The sequence below is a fragment of the Sarcophilus harrisii genome, chromosome 1 (assembly GCF_902635505.1).
Source record: "Sarcophilus harrisii chromosome 1, mSarHar1.11, whole genome shotgun sequence".
In the NCBI taxonomy this organism is placed as follows: Eukaryota; Metazoa; Chordata; class Mammalia; order Dasyuromorphia; family Dasyuridae; genus Sarcophilus; species Sarcophilus harrisii.
The window spans coordinates 654,820,711-654,839,742 of NC_045426.1; the positions used below are offsets into that span (position 1 = coordinate 654,820,711).

The 19,032-nt window shown below is 43.1% G+C and overlaps 1 protein-coding gene across 3 annotated transcripts; it reads right to left on the minus strand.

The window, feature by feature from the left end:
• Nucleotides 1–29: 29 nt before the first annotated feature.
• On the minus strand, nucleotides 30–18,579 carry FSD1 (fibronectin type III and SPRY domain containing 1). 3 transcript variants are annotated; one of them, XM_031947830.1, is made up of 13 exons: nucleotides 18,565–18,579; nucleotides 17,755–17,850; nucleotides 17,386–17,517; nucleotides 14,354–14,455; nucleotides 11,842–11,864; nucleotides 11,129–11,250; nucleotides 10,753–10,962; nucleotides 7,138–7,236; nucleotides 6,534–6,693; nucleotides 1,524–1,603; nucleotides 1,020–1,271; nucleotides 774–862; nucleotides 30–527 (listed from the first exon to the last, which is right to left on the minus strand). In XM_031947830.1, the coding sequence occupies exons 1-13, from the start codon at nucleotides 18,577–18,579 to the stop codon at nucleotides 417–419; spliced, it is 1,491 nt and encodes a 496-aa protein (XP_031803690.1). In that variant the 3' UTR covers nucleotides 30–416. The 3 variants fall into 3 exon arrangements, with proteins under 3 accessions (XP_031803690.1, XP_031803692.1, XP_031803691.1); XM_031947832.1 differs by lacking the exon at nucleotides 18,565–18,579 and adding an exon at nucleotides 18,211–18,485; XM_031947831.1 differs by lacking the exon at nucleotides 774–862.
• Nucleotides 18,580–19,032: the final 453 nt, after the last annotated feature.

Here is a 19,032-nt window from a genome sequence, read left to right on the forward strand (position 1 = left end):
GCCAGAAATGACCACCACGTGGGCCCAGCCAGGTGTGTTTCATTTTAATTGGGGGATGGAGGTGGGAGGAAGAGGAGAATGAATCCAGCCCTAGCCCACCCTTCCACACCCTAGTTCTGGACTCCCAGTCTAGTGTTAAGGCCCAAAGCAGCATTTGTTATGAGAAGAGGTAACTGAAGGGAGGGGGCTGCCAGAGCCACCCCGAGGACTTCCCCTTTTCAGGGCTGCAGTGGGCTTCACATCACCTTCAGCTGGGGATCTGAGGAGGGGTCAGGGAGAGCAGAGCAGCCAGCAAGTCCACTCTGTGAGGTCATGGCCCAAGGGACACCCTGAGGCTCAGGGCAGCAGTTGGCCCTTTCCAAGCCCACATGGGCACTGATGGGCAGGAGCAGCAGCCTGGGGCAGGAAAAGACAGGCTAGGTAAGGCTGGCATTGGAGCTGCTGGTGGCACTGTTCCGCTTCTGCAGACACCGCACCGAGCTGGGCACCTGAAGGCCGGAGGACACCTGGAAGCTTCCGCACCACACCTGGGGATCACGGGGAGAGAATGAGAGGGGCTACAGGAGGGGCCAGGAAGCGGGGACAGGGTAAAGCTGGGGAAGGGCTAGTGTAACGCAAAGGGACCTAGCTGATCTCTGAGCAAGAAAGCAGCAAGGGAGCTGGGGCTCAGGCACCAGAGAAGAAGGGGCAGCGGGACCGGGGAGACAGGGAAGAGGTCCAGAGAGGATGGGGCTCAGACAGACTGCAGAGCTTGGCAACCCCATTTCCCTCACCATGAAGGCCGGCAACAGTGGCTGGTTGAATTTGGCCTTGAAAGTGTGAAGCAGCTGCTTGGTTCGGGCATTGTAGAAGGACAGGACCCCTGCAGGCAGACAGACAGATGGGTCAGACGGGGCGGGGGGGCGCTGAGCAAGAAGGGGCCAAGGGACAAGGGCTATACTGGGGGGAGGGAGGGAGGCGTCCAGCAGACAGAGGGCCCAGACCCAGCAGAAAGCTGTCCTTTCCTGGGCGTCCCCCACCTTTGTGGAAGTCGCAGTGCACCCCGATGCAGTCCGGCAGAGGCACATCCAGCGTCCGGGCCTTGTTGTTATGCTTGGCCGTGAAGCTGACCTGCAACCAGTTGTTCAAGTGCAGGCACCAGGAGGCCGGGGTCTTGCCCAGCTGGTCGAATCGGCCCAGGCTGCGGTAGGCAACGCCCACTGCGAAGGCCTTGCTGTCCCGGTCGTAGCGCACCTCCCAGTAGTGTTCACCGCCATCGATGAGGGTGTCTCCTGAGGAGCATTGGAGAGAGGATGAGCTCGTCCGGAGCCGCCAGGCCCTGGCCCTCCCCCTCTGCCAGCCCCTGGCATCCCACTTGGTACCAGCCCCCACCCGGCCTCCATCCTGCTCCCTCCATGACTTCTAGAACTTTACAGGGAGGCAGAAAGAGGTCCTTCCTGGTCCCGAGTACTGCTCCCAGAAGTAGCCCTGGAGGTTCCCTGGCCACGTTCCTGTCCCTCTGGTCCCAGTCACCCCAAGCTTACCCAGCACCGTGTAGGACTCGGCCGTGAAGCGGTCCCGGCCTCCCCTCCCGGAGGGCATCCTCTTAGGGGACTGGGCACATCTGTGAGCATTAGGCAGGCTCAGGTGAGAGAGAGGCTCTTCCCCCTCCCATCCAGAAACACCCCACCCTCCAAAAAGCCTTTTATAAAAACAGCCTTTTATTTTCCCAAATACATGTAAAGAGTTTTTTTTCCCTCCCTCCCCTCTACCACCCCTCATATAGACAGCAAGCAATCCAATATAGGTCAAACATGTCATGTGCATAAGAAAAATGAGATCAAAAGGTGAAAGAGGGGGAAAAAACCAAGCAAATAACAAAATAAATGAATATACTATGTAGTGATCCACGTTCAGTCCCCTCAGTCATTTCTCCGGGGGGCAGATGGCTCTCCCCATCACAGGTCTATTGGAACTATTGTTGAAAAGAGCCACGTCCACAGGAAAACCTTTTTGACCAGTCTTTCCATCTCTAGTCCAAGTTAAGCATCTACCCTTTAGGGGCTTACAGGCACCTTGTGTGTGCTAATAATAAAAATGTATCCACTTTATACAGATCAAGGATGACTCAAACTAAGAGATATGGGAGGACATCCTCAATCCACTCATGGAAGTGTCAGAAAAGTCCACAGATGTTGCCTAATACACATGATTTTGGACATTTCCAAATGCAATAATCAGTTGGGTTGATTTTTTTTCTCACTTTAAAAATTTTTCTTTCTGGTCAATAAAATATTGTTATATGGAATGGCTCTCTGAAAAGGGAGGGAGGGTATACAAGGGAAAACAATGATGATGTAAAACACAAAAGGGATGATGTAAAACAATAGAGGGACGAGTGACTACCTGAAGTCACACTGAATGCTGTGAATTAGCAGTATTCAGCAGCACTGTTAGTAGTGGGAGGGTTGCCCAGTGTTTCAGAGCAGCATTTTTAAAATTAGTTTTTATTGATATCACAATCCATCCTTGCCTTCTTAAGTTTAGTCCATTATCTTCCATAAATCTTCCACAAGGAAGGGGTCCATCTAACATTCTGGGGCCCCATTCAAATTTCATGAGAAAAATCTCTGTCATATTATGCTTCATTCTTACTCCATGGCTGGCCTGTCTCTTTATCTGACCATAATGGTTTCTGACATTTTTTAATGCCATGAGTAATTGCTTATCAGCAATATACCCCTGCCTATTAATACCTACTGTTCTGGCTCTCATCGCTCTCTGTGGGAATGACAACTTTAATTCTTCAGACTGTGTTAGTCTATGAACTTGAAGCCAAGAAGCATTAATGCAAAAGCACTAGTGTTAACTAACGGATGGGCCTTTGTTTCAGGAAGAAGTTTGGCTTATAAACCCTGTGCAATTTCTAGAGGCAACATATTTTATACTCCAATTCTGGGCCCAGTTATTTGTCATTCTGCAACATCTAGGACAAAAAGACCAATTCTGTGGATAATTCTTTCAGAAGCTCAGCATAGATTGGACAAGAAATATTCTTCATCCACTTGATTTTTCCTATTTGAATAAACAAGATTCTAATAGGGGAAGGAAACAAGTGTTCAGTGTCAATTATGTGCGAGGCACTGTGCTAGACACTTTACAAATACTTCATTTGATATACAATCACCCTTGAGTGACTGTATATCTCCTATAGGAGCATTAGAGTGATCTAGGATTTGATGCAATCAACACAATGTCATTCACAAAAAAAAGTTATCTAATGGATCTTACCCCCTTCAGGGAACCCTTTTCTATTTGGACTCTGTGTTGGACATCCTCCAAAGGTCGTAAACACCTTTGTTGAGCAGATAGATGTCTGGACTTTGCGTGATAAGTATAATCAGAGGATTAATTATCTCTGTTATGATTTTTAAGGAATATGGTATGATTTTGATAGGAGACACTTTGTTGGAAGCAGCCTTGAAGATATAACTTTCCTGCAGCCAGAGACCATTTCATGTGTTTTTCTTATTATCCAATTCAGTGCCTGGCACAATAGGAAGCACTTGAATTCTTGGTGAACTGAGTTGAAGGTGATATTTTGTGTTTTTAAATCAAATGCTTTTTAAATAGTCAATACACAATAAATATAGCAGAATCTTGTAGTATCAGTTAATTTCACGACTATAAAGATGGAGTGTACTATGCAACATCATTTATGAAAGCTTGCCTGTTCCCTTCATCAAAGATGCCTTGATGATGCATGTGTAGTTTATTTTCATTAGGATCTCAAAGATTAGAAAATAAGCTCATGAATTAGCAGTTAGAACATTTTTTGATTGCCCCTTTTTAAAAAAAATTAGCAATAATGGCATTTATTTATCCCTTCTGTGAATCAAATGCCTTTAAAATTGAGCTATCTCTAGAACAGAATCTCTTTTACATCTAATGTAGATGCTGTCTTTGAATTTTGCTTCCATTTCTATTGATTCTACAGCATAGGGTCTCTGATAATACAGGCCAATTGTGGTGGTTCCACTGTCACTAATGAAGAAAATAGTTTCTTATTGGAGTCTACAGATTTTTTCCCATTTTTCAGGTTTCTTATGCTCTTTCCAATTTTTTGGGGGAAAAAAACTTTTATGTATCCAATTTCCATGTGCTATTTTCTTTGATGAGTTTACTTGCTATTTAATCACCATTTGTGATTGTCTTTTTGAGCAATTAGTAGTTGGTGGGAGAAGTCGAGCTTTTGGGTATAAGCCTGGGGTTTTGTGGTTGTTATTGTTATTTTACAAGCACGTGCAACTCTTCATGATCCTATTTGGGGTTTTCTTGGCAGAGATATTGGAATGGTTTGCCATTACCTTCTCCAGCTCGTTTTACACTTGAGGAAATTGAGGCAAACAGGATTAAGTGATTAGCCCATTATCACACAACTGGTGTCTAAGACTAGATTTGAATTCAAGAAGATGAATCTTCCTGATTCCAGATTCAGCACTGTATCCACTTTACCTCTCTTATAAGAAACAGTGATTTGAAGCTAAAAATTATTCTCCTTGAACAGCATTATTTAGCAAGATAGATATAATTCTAGATGAGTACCCCTCTTAGAAGGGAGCAGAGAGACAGTCTCATAGGAATCATCGTTTTCCTGGGAGAAGAGTGGAAAAGATGTCAGTGATACCTGTATATAATTCCCCACAAAGTAAATTTAGAAAACTCATGCAAAGAGGCACAACCTACGTTGGCAACACAACATTCTAGTACGGATAAACCAATTGGGTTCTTATAAGTCAGGTTCGGGCTGTTTTAATTACACACCACATCCTATGCTTAGACTTAAAAAAAAATTTAGTATATATTTTGACCTTTGCAGTTAAAAGCCAAGGAAACAGGGTACTGGACCTGGAGTTGGGAAAATCTGACTCAGACACTTACCAGCTATATGATCTTGGGCAAGTTACTTAATAGTCTCTGCCTCAGTTTCCTCATCTGTAAAATGGGGATGATAATAGCACCTACCTCCCAGCATTGTCATGAGGATTAAATGAGATAATAATTGTAAAGAATTTAGCACAATTATATGTAAATATTAGCTATTATTAACAAGTTCATGGTTTGATTGTCCATAGATATCTGATTTGGAAATGACTCCTACATGGTAACTGATTGTTTCCTTTCTGTCCAAATTGAATTGATTTCATTTGGTGTGATATTTTTTAGTGCTCCCATGGTTAACGGCTCCAGAATATCTTCTTGAAGAAATTATTCATAATATATACAGCTAGGTGGCCCAGTGGATAGGGCACCAGCCCTGAAGTCAGAAAGAGCTGAGTTTAAATCCGCCCTCAGACACTTAACACTTCCTGGCTGTGTGACCTTGGGCAAGTCACTTAACCCCAATTGCCTTAGCTTAAAAAAAAAAAATAGAGAGGTATGAGGTTTCTCTATATAGTCTATATAACTTTGGCCTATTTTGTGAATTTAATCTTGAGTCATATTCCCAGCATATTTTTCACCATTTTCCCTTATGCCTACTTCTGCATTGGAATCACCAAGAATTAATTGTTTTAATTTGGAGGATCTTATCAAGGTTTTTGGGGTAGAATTTTTCTGCCTTCCTTTTCTTTTCAGATGGTGGTACATCGGCTGAAATCATTTTGATGGTGGTCTTTTTGCAAATGTTGATTGTAAGTGCTGTAATACAAGATGATCAAGTATCTATGAAGTGATACTTCTTGTTACCTTTGGTAGCACAATAAAGCTAATGCTTGCTTCTTCAGGTGGTGAAGAAATAGTGTGCTGGGCTTGGAGTCAAGAAGACCTGATTTTAATTTTAACTCAGTCACTTAGAACTTTGTGATCTTGACAAATCATCTAACCTTTCTCAACTTCAGTTTCCCCATCTATAAAACGGGAATAACAACTTACCTCACATAATTGTTGTGAGGATGAATTGCAGAATGTTTTGGAAACTTTAAAGTGCAATAATTGTTGCTTCAAGGAGAACTTTGGGAGCCATCCTTCAGTTTGGCTTCAAATCCCTTTTTTTCTTTATGGTTTGGTTTGCAGTTAGCACGTCAATTTTACATAATTAATTTCTTCCAGTGGTGATGGCTCATGGAACATAGTGACAAGGATCGCAAGTTCAGAGTATCAATAATGAAGGTTTGTAGAAGGTCTAAAAATGGATTCTTTGAACCCCCTGCCAAGTGATTTCTGCCACTCTCTCCACAGTGGCACAGGGGGAGCGAAGGACCAATGGTCATTGTGTTGGTCATTTTTTGTTGGGTTTGTTGGAATTGGTTAGCCTCCTGGTGATGATGAGCATCTCGGTTGCTGAGAGAGGCTAGCCCTTAGAAAGCAGACTCGGTCTGCCACCGGGCCCCTACCTGAAGCTGCTAGTAGACCTGTTGGAGGGTCACCATGTGGTTTGTGGCAAGTTTTCCAGGTTTTTGCTTTGCATTCTGCCCCTTCCAAACTGGAAGCTTCCCAAAGGCAGGCTGTCACACCCTTAGACCTTGGGACTCTGGGGAGAAGGGAGGGATTACCTGGCTGGGGAGTTGACAGGAGAGGCAGTCCGACCTTTGCTGTCTTTCTCTCGAGCTTTGATGTCCTGGACTTTCCCTCCCATGGCGTCCCATTCCACCGATAATTCTTCCACCCGCAAGTTCTGGTGGCATGTCGTGGCATCCAGTCGGAACATGAAAGCTGTCAGAGGCAGAACCATGTCATCCGAGAGCAGCCCAGAGCAGGACACACTACCTACCCCCCTGGGCAATGGGGCCCAGAACTCATAACCTTCAAGTCATTGAAGAGGAGAGGGGGTGAGGTGGGAAAGGACAGAGTGCTGAGCTCACCTGTTAGGTAGATCAGTAATATTTGCACAAAGCACAGAAATATAAGTAATTATACTCTATACCATGGGACTCTGGGCTAGGTGGGGGGGCTAGGAGGCCACTGGTCACTGTCCCCTAATTGTGAAAACTGCTTATTTAGAAAGGCAGGCAGTGACCTTCCCTGGTGTAAGTCTTGTAAGTCTTTCCAGGAAGATAGAACAGAACGACTCCAAGGCTGCCCTTAAAACTAGGACTCTAAAGCTCTTAAGGAAGGTCCAAAGGAGGGGAAAGAGAAGAACAGGAAGGGATCACTCACCTGTGGTTTCCAGTGTGACAGGTTCTGAGAACTCTCCAGCCACTGCCTTGTTGCATGCCCTTACTCGAAAGTTCATGTATTTCATATCAAACTTCAGACCTAAAAGGAAGCCACAGAAACCTTGCAATAATGATCATTCTTTTCCTGTGAATAACAAAATGGCAGTCCTTGAAGAATGAATTAATTTTCTAAAAAACAACACTAATACAGGGTAAAGCTGCAACCATTAAGAGTACTACTGCTCTTCACACTCTGTACAACACCCAAAGAGCTAATAATACTGATTTGTCTTCCTTCTTTCCTTCCTTTTTCTTTTTCCCCTTCCTTTCTCTTTCTTCTTCCCTTTTTCTTTCTCTCCCTTCCTTTTCCCTTTTTTCTTCCTTCTTTTTTCTTATTTTTCTCTTCCTGCTATTGCTGTTCCTACTAACCTTAACACTGAGTAACACTGAAGCTAGCAGGCATTGTCACATAATGGAAAAGCTTCTGGATGTGGACTCAAATGACCTGAGTTTGGATCTAGACTCTCAACCAATTATTAGACTTTGGGCAAACCATTCAATTTTTCCATATCTCAGTTTTTTCATCTACAAAATGGGGGTACTGGAATAGATCAGTGGTTTCCAAAATTCGGTTTGTTTTTTTTGTTTTTTTTTTTTGCCACTAACCCTTTTCAACAACAACAAAATGTTGTGGATTCCCATGGTAATTTCATATACTATCCAAAAGATTCTTTTATTCATTAAGTGCTTATAATAACTAGAAAGATAACACTTCTCCAAAAAAGTTCCAAACTAAAATTTACATTATATAATTATAAAATGTAGAAATTTTGTTCTTATAATTGTAAAAACTCCAAAAGATATAAAATTATAAAATTCTACAACATGATTACTCATATTTTATGTGGGAAATTCTATCCTAATTAAAAGAAGTAATTTGGCAAGACCTCATAAATTTACTATCATCTTAAAATAGTAAGTATTATGTTAATTGGGTAGTTATTTTCTGCTTAAATTGTCTAGAATTTTTGAGCTCTTGGACCATTATCGTCCAAGGGAACAACAGAACTAGACAGTGTCTGAGTTCCTTTCCAACTCTAACATGTTATGATCTTACTAACAATGAGAACCCTTAATACCAAATCAAATAAGGCTAAACCTATTAGCATTCCAAGTACTACTGATGCTGGGTAACCCCAAAATAGCAATCCTAATCCTAGCAGAATGAATGGCATTACTACTTCCCTTAGCATGAAGTCACACTAAAATAAATAATGCCATGAAGTGGTACCTTATGGAGTAGCAGTGACATTAAGTTACTAAAGACTAGGGAACAGGGCCTAGATCAATGAGATAGGAAACCTCCCAGTGCTTTCTCTACTGATGCAGGTCAGCACCTTCTCTGCAGTTTATAGACTCATAGAGGTGTGTAGAGCCCAGAAAAGTAAAACCACTTGACCAACCTCATAGAATCAGCCTGGGTCAGGAAGAGGTGGGATAACCTCAGCCCTTCCTTTAAGACCAGCTTGGTGTCTAATTTTATTTACCATGGCCAACTCCTCTACTTGTTCAAACAATCCCATTCCATCCCATCTCCTCCAAAAGATTGGTCCTGTGTCATCCTCAAACTATCACTTATTTTCTTTTTTTTTTTTTAATTTGTTCAATAGTATTTTTATTTTTCCAATTATATGTAAAAATAACTTTCAACAGTCATTTTTGTAAGATTTTTGAGTTCCAAATTTTTTCTCCCTTCCTCCCTTAACTTCCCAAGACAGCAAGCAATCTGATATGTTATACATATAGTTTATTTTTAATCTTTCTTTCTTTACCAACTCATTCTTAACTACCTGCAAACATGCCCAAATCGCTCCTGTCCTAAAAAAAATTCCAAAAAAAAAGATCACTTGATCTTCCCATTCTTGTTAACTATATTTCCAAATCTCTTTGGCTAAACTTTGTGGCTAAACTCCTTGGAAAGGTTATCTACAATAAGAGCCTCTGCTTTCTCTCTTCTCCTTTTCTTTTTCTTTTTTTATTAAAGCTTTTTAATTTTCAAAATATATGCATGGATAATTTTTCAACCTTAACCCTTGTAAATTCTTATGTTCCAATTTTTCCCTCTCTTCTCCCCATCCCTTCCCCTAGATGTCAAGTAATCCAATGTATATTAAAATGGTAAAATACATTGCTAAATCTAATATATGCATACATACTTATGCAATTGTCTTGTTGCACAAGGAAAATCAAATCAAAAAGAAAAAAATGAAAAAGAAAAAGAAATGCAAGCAAATAACAAAAAAGAAGTGAAAATGCTATGCTGTGATCCACACCCAGTTCCCACAGTCCTCTCTCTGGCTATAGATGGCTCTCATCAACAAGATCATTGGAATTGGTCTCCTTCTTTTCTTAACCTCTTACAATTGGCTTTATCAGTCCATCAAAGCTGCTCTTTCCAAAGTTACTCATGATCTCTTAGTTGCCAGATGAACCTATCTTTTCTCAATCCTCATTCTCCTGGACCTCTTTGCAGCCCTTGACATTGCTGTACTTTTTGCTCCTTAATCCTCATTTCTCTTTAGGTTTTAGGAGCACTAGTCCTGGTTTTCCTCCTATTTATCTGATCTCTCCTCTTTTTCCTCACAGATCACACTTCCAGATCACACTCTCTATCTGTAGTGTTCCTAACAGTTCTGCCCTGGACCTCTCCTCTCCCTATATTCTACTTCATTTGGTGATCTCCTCAGCTTCTTATATTGATGATTCTCTAAGTTATCCTCCTACCCCCATCTCTCTGCTGACCTCCAATGCTTTTCAGACATCTTGAATTTGATGTATAGTAGATATTTTAAGCTATGTCTATTACCTTTCCACCTATACCCTTTTCTATTACTCAGCTTCCTCCCAGTCCCTCAGAATCACAACTCAGGAATCATCCTGGATTTTTCATCGTCTCTCATCCCGCCATATTTAAGGCCTGTTGATTTCACCTTTGCAACGCCACAGTCATCCTTCTGGTGCAGGCCCTCATCGCCTTCTACTTGGATTATTGCAGTAACATGATAGGAGTCTGCCTGCCTCAAGTCTCCCCTCAAACCCAACTTCCATTCAGCCAATAAAGTGACTTTCCTAAAGTGCTGATTCAATCAAATCAAGCTCCCTTCCTCATATATAAAATGGGGATAATAAGGGTAGTTGTGAGGTTAAAATGAAGTATTTGCCAAGTATTTTGCAAACTTTAAAGTACCATTATTCTTATTACTTCTGTTAATATTTGTACTATTTAGTATTATTTCTACTACTGCAAATACTAAGTATTATTACTACTTAAAATGCTACTACTATTATTAGTGTTTCCAGTAAGCAACAATATTCAGAATGAACAGTTTTGGAATTTATAGGATATCAGAATTCGAAGAGTCTTTAGGGACTTTAACGCTCTTTCTTTGTAGATGGGAAAACTAGGACACACAGAGAGAAAAAGATTTGTAGCAAAAAAGTGGTATAGCCTCCTTACCCCCACTCCAGGGGCATAGGTCCATTAGGGCCCAGCAGACAGAGGGAATAGAAAACCGGATTTTGTTCGGCCCTAAGGAAGAAGGAGATCAGCGCTCACCAGACAGGGTGTACTCAGTCTGCCTGATGCCCTCAATCACCATCCAGGGCTGGTCTTCCTTGAGCCGAGGCGGGCCCTCAAAGTTGGTACGCCGATATTCTAGCACGTAGTGGTCGATCTTGCTGTCCTCATCCGGCATCCGCCACACCAGCGTCACACAGTTGTCTGCCACCAGGGACTCCCCAAGATCGATCTCTGGGGCACTAGGCACTGGAGAGAATGGGGGTGTCAGGGATCAACCTTCCCATGGAGCTCGGGGCCTGGTTCCCACCAGCCGAGAAGTTGGGCTTTCTCAGATTTCTACCGTTTTACTCCAGTCCCCCTGCCTTGCCTCCCAGGGACCCCGGGTTACCCACCAGTCCCCATATCACCTCACCTGGTAGGAACTTCAGGGCCTGCAAAAGGCGCCGCTCCTGCGCAAAGTCTACCATGAGATGGCTCATGTTGTCGCTGACTTTCGCTTTCAGGGAAAGCCGGAATGCTGGGGCCATGGTCACACTGTGGGGGGGTAGTGAGGGGAGGAAGAAGGATGGTCTGGGATCACCTGGAGGACCCACCAGGAGCCACAGGTAAGGGAATTGGAGCGTTCTCTCTTTTGCTTCCAGGGAATCCTGCCCACCCCTGGAGTTGGAAACCTAGAATTTTAGTCAGAGGACCTACCTAGACTCTAAGGCAGGGGTCCTCAAATTTTTTACATAGGGGGCCAAGTTCACTGTCCCTCAGACTGTTGGAGGGCCGGACTATAGTAAAAACAAAAACTTTGTTTTGTGGGACTTTAAATAAAGAAACTTCATAGCCCTGGGTGAGAGGGATAATTGTCCTCAGCTGCCACATCTGGCCCATGGGCCATAGTTTGAGGACCTCTGCAAGGCTATTTGCTGATTTTTGTTGTGATTTTAAGCAAATCAATTACCCTCACAGGGATTCTATTTTCTTCATTGTAAAAAAGTGACTGACATTCTAAATCCTTTGGTCCCATTAAACTCCTATCTCGTTGGTCTGGAGGGGAATTTTTTGAGATCCGATTGCAGGGGGCAGGTTGGGCACTTTCCAATGAGCAATAATACTATCAAGAGTAGGGAATCTTACCTGTCCTTTATCTGTTTGGCAGCCTAGAAAAAGGAAGGAGAGAGTGAGAGTCATACTTTCCTGAGCAGGATGGGCCTAATCCATCTAACCCCTCATTTTATAGAGGGGAAACTAAGGCCCAGAGAGAAGGTAGAATTTACTCTCTGTCTGACTCAGATTCAGGTTTTCTCATTCCCTGCCCAGGCTCTTCCCACTAGAAAGTTGGGAAGAGAGAAGAGGAAAGACAGAAGCTGAAAGCAAAGCCAGAAATCATCCAGTCAAACCCTCTTATTTTTACAAATAAGGAAACTGAGGTCCAGAGAAGTTACATTTGCTAGGCTCAGCTAATGAGCAACAGAGACAAGATTCAAACTTCAAATTCAGCACTCTTTGCCCTCCTCTAAAAGTACAAGGTATTTTATACACCTTTACCTAATAACACACAAATAAGCCTTTAACTTTAATTCTTTGTGGCTGTCTTATCCCTTCTACCAGACAGGTGAGGCCTTGAGGTCATAAGCTGCTCCTTCAAGGCCCAGCTCAGGTGTCACCTTCTTGGAGAAGCCTTCTCTGACTTCCCCTCCAGCTCCCCAAGGTCCCCGGACCCCCCTTGACCTCTCTTGGGACAGCGCCTGGCTGTGGGTGATGCTATACTACGGTCGCCAGAGGTAAAAGAAATAATGCACGAAGGCAAAGGAGAGGTGCGTGGGGAGGGAGAGCAGGTGGCAACAATTAAAGAAATTAGAAGAAAAATCAGAACAAATGATCCCTTCAGAGAAATGGATGAGCAGGGAATAGAGATCTTCTCCCCCCCCCCCCCCCAAGTTACATCTCCACATACAATCTTGCAATATTACATCTCCACATACAATCTTGCAATATCAGGGGAAGCAGAGAAGGCTCCCAGCCCCCCCCCCCCAACCCTGGGGGGACTCCTTCTCCTGCACCATGGACAATAAATAGCACAGAAGAGATAGGCACTTAAGTTATGGTCTGCATTGTTTGAGACCAGTAAGATCTCAGATCCATGTGAGTAGGATCTCAATCATATTATAATTTATATCGCAGTTATTGTGTGTGTGTATATGTGTAGTTGACTAGAAATTCCTTAAGGGTAAGGGCCTTATTTTTCATCTATGTATCCATAGCACTGGGTACAGGGCCCTGCATATAGCAGACACTTAAAAAATGTTTGAATCAATTCAACAAGCATTTATTAAGTGCCTACTGTATACAGCACATGTTGTTAGGTGCTAAGAAATACACAAATGAGTAAAACTTTCTCATAGAAATCATAAGAGGAAGAAAGAATCTTCTTTGTATATTTTTTGTTTTCACTTATTTATGTCCATGTTGTATCTTCCAGGAGAATTTATGCTCTTGAGGATGGGAGCTGATTTTGCCTTTGCTTGCTGATATTTGGTGAATAGTATGGACTGTACAAATGCTTGTTGGAGGAATCAAAAGAAATAACAGTTCTCATGTTTAAGTCGATATTTTAAAGTTTACAAGGAGCCTTCCTCAGAATAGTGCTGTGGGGATGGCAGATACTATTATTCCCATTTTACAGGTGAGGAAATAGAGGGGAAGTCATTTACTTAAAATTATCCAGGCAGAAAGTTCCAGCACCAGGCCTCAATTCCAGCCCTTCCAACTCCAGCATTCTTTCCCCGCCTCATACTGACAAAAGGAACAGCATCTGGTAAGAGGATGGGTACAACTTGAATCCACAGCTTGAATCCCTAGATTTGGGGCTGAAAGGTGCCTCAGAGGCCATCCTGTCCCCCTGCATCACTTTACAGTGCTCTCCCATTTTTCCATTCTCCCAAGGTCTCCAAACCTGCCTTCTGGAGCTTCCAACCCAGGGATTACTTCTATTGGATAAATGTGTATGTTTTATGGTGGATAAAAGCTCTGGGATCAGAGCTGGAAGGCCTGGGTGTGAATCCTAGCTCAAATATGCCTGGTTGCATGAAGTTGCCTTAGTCACTCTCCCTCTTTAGCTTCAGTTTCTTTAGCTCTCAATTAGGAATAGTAACTTATGGCACTTAAATCCCAGATTGAGAGGAAAGCACTTAAAATATCAAGGAAAGGCTTTATTGCTATGATTAGATACTTGCCCATGTATGCAGGGCAGCTGGGTGGCTCAGTGGATAGAGTGCTAGGTCTGGAGTCAGGAAGACTCATCTTTATGAATTCAAATCCAGTCTCAGATACTCATAGCTAGGTGATCCTGGGCAAGTCAACACTGTTTCCTCAGTTTCCTCATCTGTAAAACAGGCTGGAGAAGGAAATGACAGACCACCCTAGGATTTTTGCCAAGAAAACCTCTAAATGGGGTCACAAAAACCCAAAGGAAATGACTCAACAATAACCATGTATGTTAACCCTTTGCAAACCTTAAAGTTCTTTCTTAATGTCAGTATCGTTGTTTCCATTATTGCTATAGTCCACATGAGGCCGGGTCCCCAGCCTTCTTGGACAGATCCCCATCAAGACTCTCCCTACCTAACTGTAAACATAGGTCCCAAACCTGGGGAAAATCCTGGTTGTCTGCTCCCTGTAGTGTCTGGTTGGCTGTTTCTAGAAGTTCCTCAGAGCTCTCCAGAGCCTTGGTGCAGGCTGCCAGCTGGTTCTGTGGGAAGAGAGAGGGCAGAATGGGTAAGGTCAGTCAGACAAATCCTGAAATGTCCCCATGCTCAGGGCCGGGCTCTGTGCTGAGCACCAAGGAACTGCAAATTTGGAAAAGGGCCAAGCCAAAGGGACTGCAAACCTTTGGGGCTCACTGAGCAGAACAGCCAGGGAGAAAGGGAGCAAAGGAAGCTTTTCTTTAAGGTTTTGCTCAAGGACTCAAAGGCAGACTTCTAGCTCTGTCCTGTTATTATCTCATATCCATTTTTAAATATATCTTTATATGTAAATAGTATTTTGCTCTCTTATCAAACTGTGCATATCCTTTGATCCAGCAGTGTTACTACTGGGCTTATACCCCAAAGAAATTTTAAAGAAGGGAAAGGGACCTGTATGTGCAAGAATGTTTGTGACAGGTCTCTTTGTAGTGGCCAGAAGCTGGAAACTGAGTGGATGCCCATCAATTGGAGAATGGCTGAATAAATTGTGGTATGTGAATATTATGGAATATTTATTGTTCTGTAAGAAATGACCAGCAGGATGATTTCAGAAAGGCCTGGAGAGACTTACATAGACTGATGCTGAGTAAAATGAGCAGGACCAGGAGATCATTATATACTTCAACAACAATACTATATGATTATCAATTCTGATGGACGTGGCCATCCTCAGCAATGAGATGAATCAAATCAGTTCCAATAGAGCAGTAATGAATTGAACCAGCTACACCCAGTGAAAGAACTCTGGGAGATGGCTATGAACCACTACATAGAATTTCCAATCCCTATATTTTTGCCCGCCTGCATTTTTTATTTCCTTCACAGGCTAATTGTACAATATTTCAGAATCCGATTCTTTTTGTACAGCAAAATAACGGTTTGGATATGTATACATATATTGTATTGAACTTATACTTAAACATATTTAACATGTATTGGTCAACCTGCCATCAGGGAGAGGAAGTGGGGGGAAGGAGGGGAAAAGTTGGAACAAAGGGTTTTGCAATTGTCAATCTGAAAAATTACCCATGCATATAACTTGTAAATAAAAAGATATAATTAAAGAAAATATCTTGCTCTCCCTACTTGACTGTAAACTCCACAAAGGGAAGGATTATTCCACTTTTATCTTCGTATGCCCAGCATCTAGCACAATACCTAGCACACAGTAGATATTTAATAAAAGTTTTTTGACTGAAGGTCTTTAAAAATAAAGTGAGCCAACTTCTACATTTTAGAGATAAGTAAACTGAGGCTTGTAATGGTTAATATGGACCAGATCACACAGTAAGTGGCAAAGTCAAGATTCACAAAAATCACAAAATCTCAGTGGTATAAGGGATTTTGAAGGCTAAAGTGACACTTTATAAACCTAAAGAGATATCATGGATGGTCACTGCCAAGAAAGATTTCAGTTAATATAAAAAAATTTCTTAACAATTGTTAAGAGCAGACTCTTTCAAGGGGGTAGGAGGGAACAATTTTAGAAATCTATTACTATGGGTTAAAGTCGGGAGGGTCCCTTCCAGTTAACAGAGCCTTGTGATTGAACTGGGCCTTAACAGGATGACAAAGGCAGCAAAATCAAACTTTATTTATAGAATTATAAACCTAGACATGGAGGAGACCTTACAGGTCTTTTATTTCATTCATACCCATTTTACAGATGAGGAAACCGAGGATCAGAGAGAAAGAATTTTCCTCAAGATCATTCAGCAAGTAAGTAGTAAAGCTGAGATTTGATTCCAAGCCTCTCCAACTCCAAACCCAGTTTTTTTTTTCCCCCACTATCAGTATATTGACTATTCAGGGGAAAGAGAAAAGCCAAATCTGGCTTGAGGGAAAAGGGCATATAGGGGAGCAAAGGAAAGAGAAAGCTAAAAAAGGAAGATGGGGGAAGGGCATAAAGGGCAGCAAATGCTAGGCTGCTGACATTGGACTCCCATTGTCAGCAGGAAGAGCTTCCTGAGCTGGGGCAGAATGTCACCAGAGCTGGTCATTAGGCAGACTAATCTAGTAACTTGACATGGGGTGTTGGGGGAGTTAGAAAAGCTCCATGGAAGAGGTACAACATGAGCTGGAGTTTAAAGGAAGAGTAGAATTCAGATTCAGAAAGACTAGAAAATAAATAGATTAGAACAAAGGGGAGACATAAAGTCAAGAGAGATCTGTACTGCAGCTCCACCTCTGCCTTTTGCTGATCTGTGAATATGGAAAAATTATTTCATTTCTTTGAGCCTCAGTTTCTACTTTTGTGAAATAAGATAATAATACCTGTAATCACTTATCTCATTAGGTTGCTGTGAGAATCAAATGAGAATATATGTATAGCTAGATCCAGGTTAATGTGATTAATGAATCCCTTGAAGTGGGTGCATTATTTAAATCTGCATTGCAATTTCCATTGGGCTTGATATGGCAACTCAAGAATACAGATTAAAGTGATTTCAGGACCACAGGCTTTAATCAGTGACCATATTTTACATAATTTTAACTTCAAAAAGTGTGGATTGGAATAAAGGGGATTCCTCATTTGCATGTTCTGGACCTAGTTATAAAGTGCTAATATTCAAATGGTATAAATATAAAGTTATCATCACCTTAATGCTGGTACAATGATTTAAGCTAGTGATAGATGAAGGTGGAATCCTCGGACTCCTAGGTTTAGAATTGGAAAGGACCTCTTAGAGCAGCTAGTCCAATAGCCGTATTTTAAAGATGAAGAAATAGGCTCAGAAAGGAAAATTTACTTAAGGTTATACACTGCCCCAGAAAAGGAATAGGGGTTTCCAAAGGGAGAGACATTTGCAAAGGTCTATCAGAAGGAACGAAGTAGGACTGGATTAGGGAGCCCAATAAAGGCTCTCACAGTTACCTAATCTTGCACCTCCTTCCCTAGATCTAGGAAATTTACTTTCAGAAGAAGCAGACTTACCTGGAGCTCATAGATTCGGCTAGCTCTGTCTTGTTTGATCTTCATCAGCATGCCCTCCTTCAGCTCATCCAGCAGTGAGAACAATGACTGGAACTCTGCCTCCAAGTCCTCTTGGACCTTGTTGGAGTTAGCCTACCAGGAGAGTGTTTTGGAATCTTAGAACAATAAATGTCAGAGCTGAAGGGCTCTTAGAACATAGACTATAGAATGAATGTTAGAGTTGGGAGGACTTAGAACACAAGATACCAAAGCTGGGAGGAACGTTCAAGCATTGAAAGTGGGATCTGGGAAAGACTTCAGAATATCGAATCTCAGCTGTTCCCAGGAGGCTGATCTATAGTCCTTCCCCCTTTCCCCATTTCCTCCTACCTCCACGTTCAGCAGCATCTGTTTCAGGGCATAGATGAAGTTTTGTATCTCTTCATTCTTCACTGCCAGAGTTGTGATGATCTTCTTCAGTGCCTCCTGTGCCAACACCCAAGACACAAAGTCCCATCCTCACCTGAAGTCTATCTCATCCTTCCTAGCCCAAATGATCTACAATATCCTCTAGAAATCCCATGTCCCAAGACCCAGGGATTCAAGGAAAACACACGAATTTGTGAGAACTGAATCTATCTGAGAAGTAGGGAGGAATACAGAGCTTGGGAAAGGGGTAATGGCGAGAGTGAAAAGAAGAGCTAGAGAAATGAACAGGTTTAAAAAGTCAATAAATTGGAGATGGGTGTGGGTGTGTGAATGGAATGGGGGTAAGGGAAAATAGCTAGGGCTAAGTAAGGGGAAGGGAATAAATAGGCTGGGGGCGGGGGGGGGGAGGGCAACAACCTGTACAAGGGATTAATGCTCAGGGTAAGGGAGTCCCTCCCTTCCCAACCCAGCTTCCAGGCTGCAGCAGCAATGCGGGTCTTCAGCATGGTAGGCGGGACTGCGGCTGCCCCAACTCTGCTCCAGGCCAAGTGGCTGGGGGGGACACTTAGATCCATTCTTAGAAGGGGCTCCTCCCCGCCAGCCCCCAAGAAACCTCTATTGTCGGCCCCGCAATCCCACATCCCATGCCGAACTCTAGGCCTGCCTGAGTCAGGGAGGGACAGAGAGTAGGCTGCTGCAGCACCTGGTGCAGCGCGCGCCCCGCCCCGTCTCCCATCTACACCCCCACCCTCACCCGGCCCTGGCCCCTACCTTTTGATCCCCCATGGCGCCCGGCCCAGGATGCTCGCAAGAGCCCCGGTGCGCCCCGCGCAGCCGCAGCCGCAGCCGCCACCGCGCGCCCCTAGGCACAAAGGTGCCCAGAACCCATCGCCCAGCCTGGGACTTAGGTCCTCTCCCACCCCCAGCCTCGCCGCTCCATCACCGCCCCTACGGCGCAGGCGTATAGGCCGAGGCATCTTGGGAAATGTAGTTCAGGACTAGGGAGGGGGGCCCCTGGCTAATGGAAGAGTAAGGGAATTCAGAGCTTAAAGGGTAAAAAATCAGAGCAAGGTCGGGTCCTAGAATCTAATATCAGAGCTGAATATTGGACACAATCTGACTCCAACTAACTTTTTCCGAATTTGTTTCATTTTATCCCTCTGCTTTCATTCTACATTCCATCATTCTGGCCTGACTTACTAGATCTTCCCTGAACTAAACATCTCTTCCTTCTGTCTC

Excerpts from the sequence above, each read along its gene's own strand:
- FSD1 (XM_031947830.1), bottom strand. Across the intron at positions 14,456-17,385 it reads GCCGAATCTATGAGCTCCAG|AACCAGCTGGCAGCCTGCAC; the intron begins GTAAGTCTGCTT and ends CTCTTCCCACAG. Across the intron at positions 10,963-11,128 it reads GGCCCTGAAGTTCCTACCAG|TGCCTAGTGCCCCAGAGATC; the intron begins GTGAGGTGATAT and ends CATTCTCTCCAG.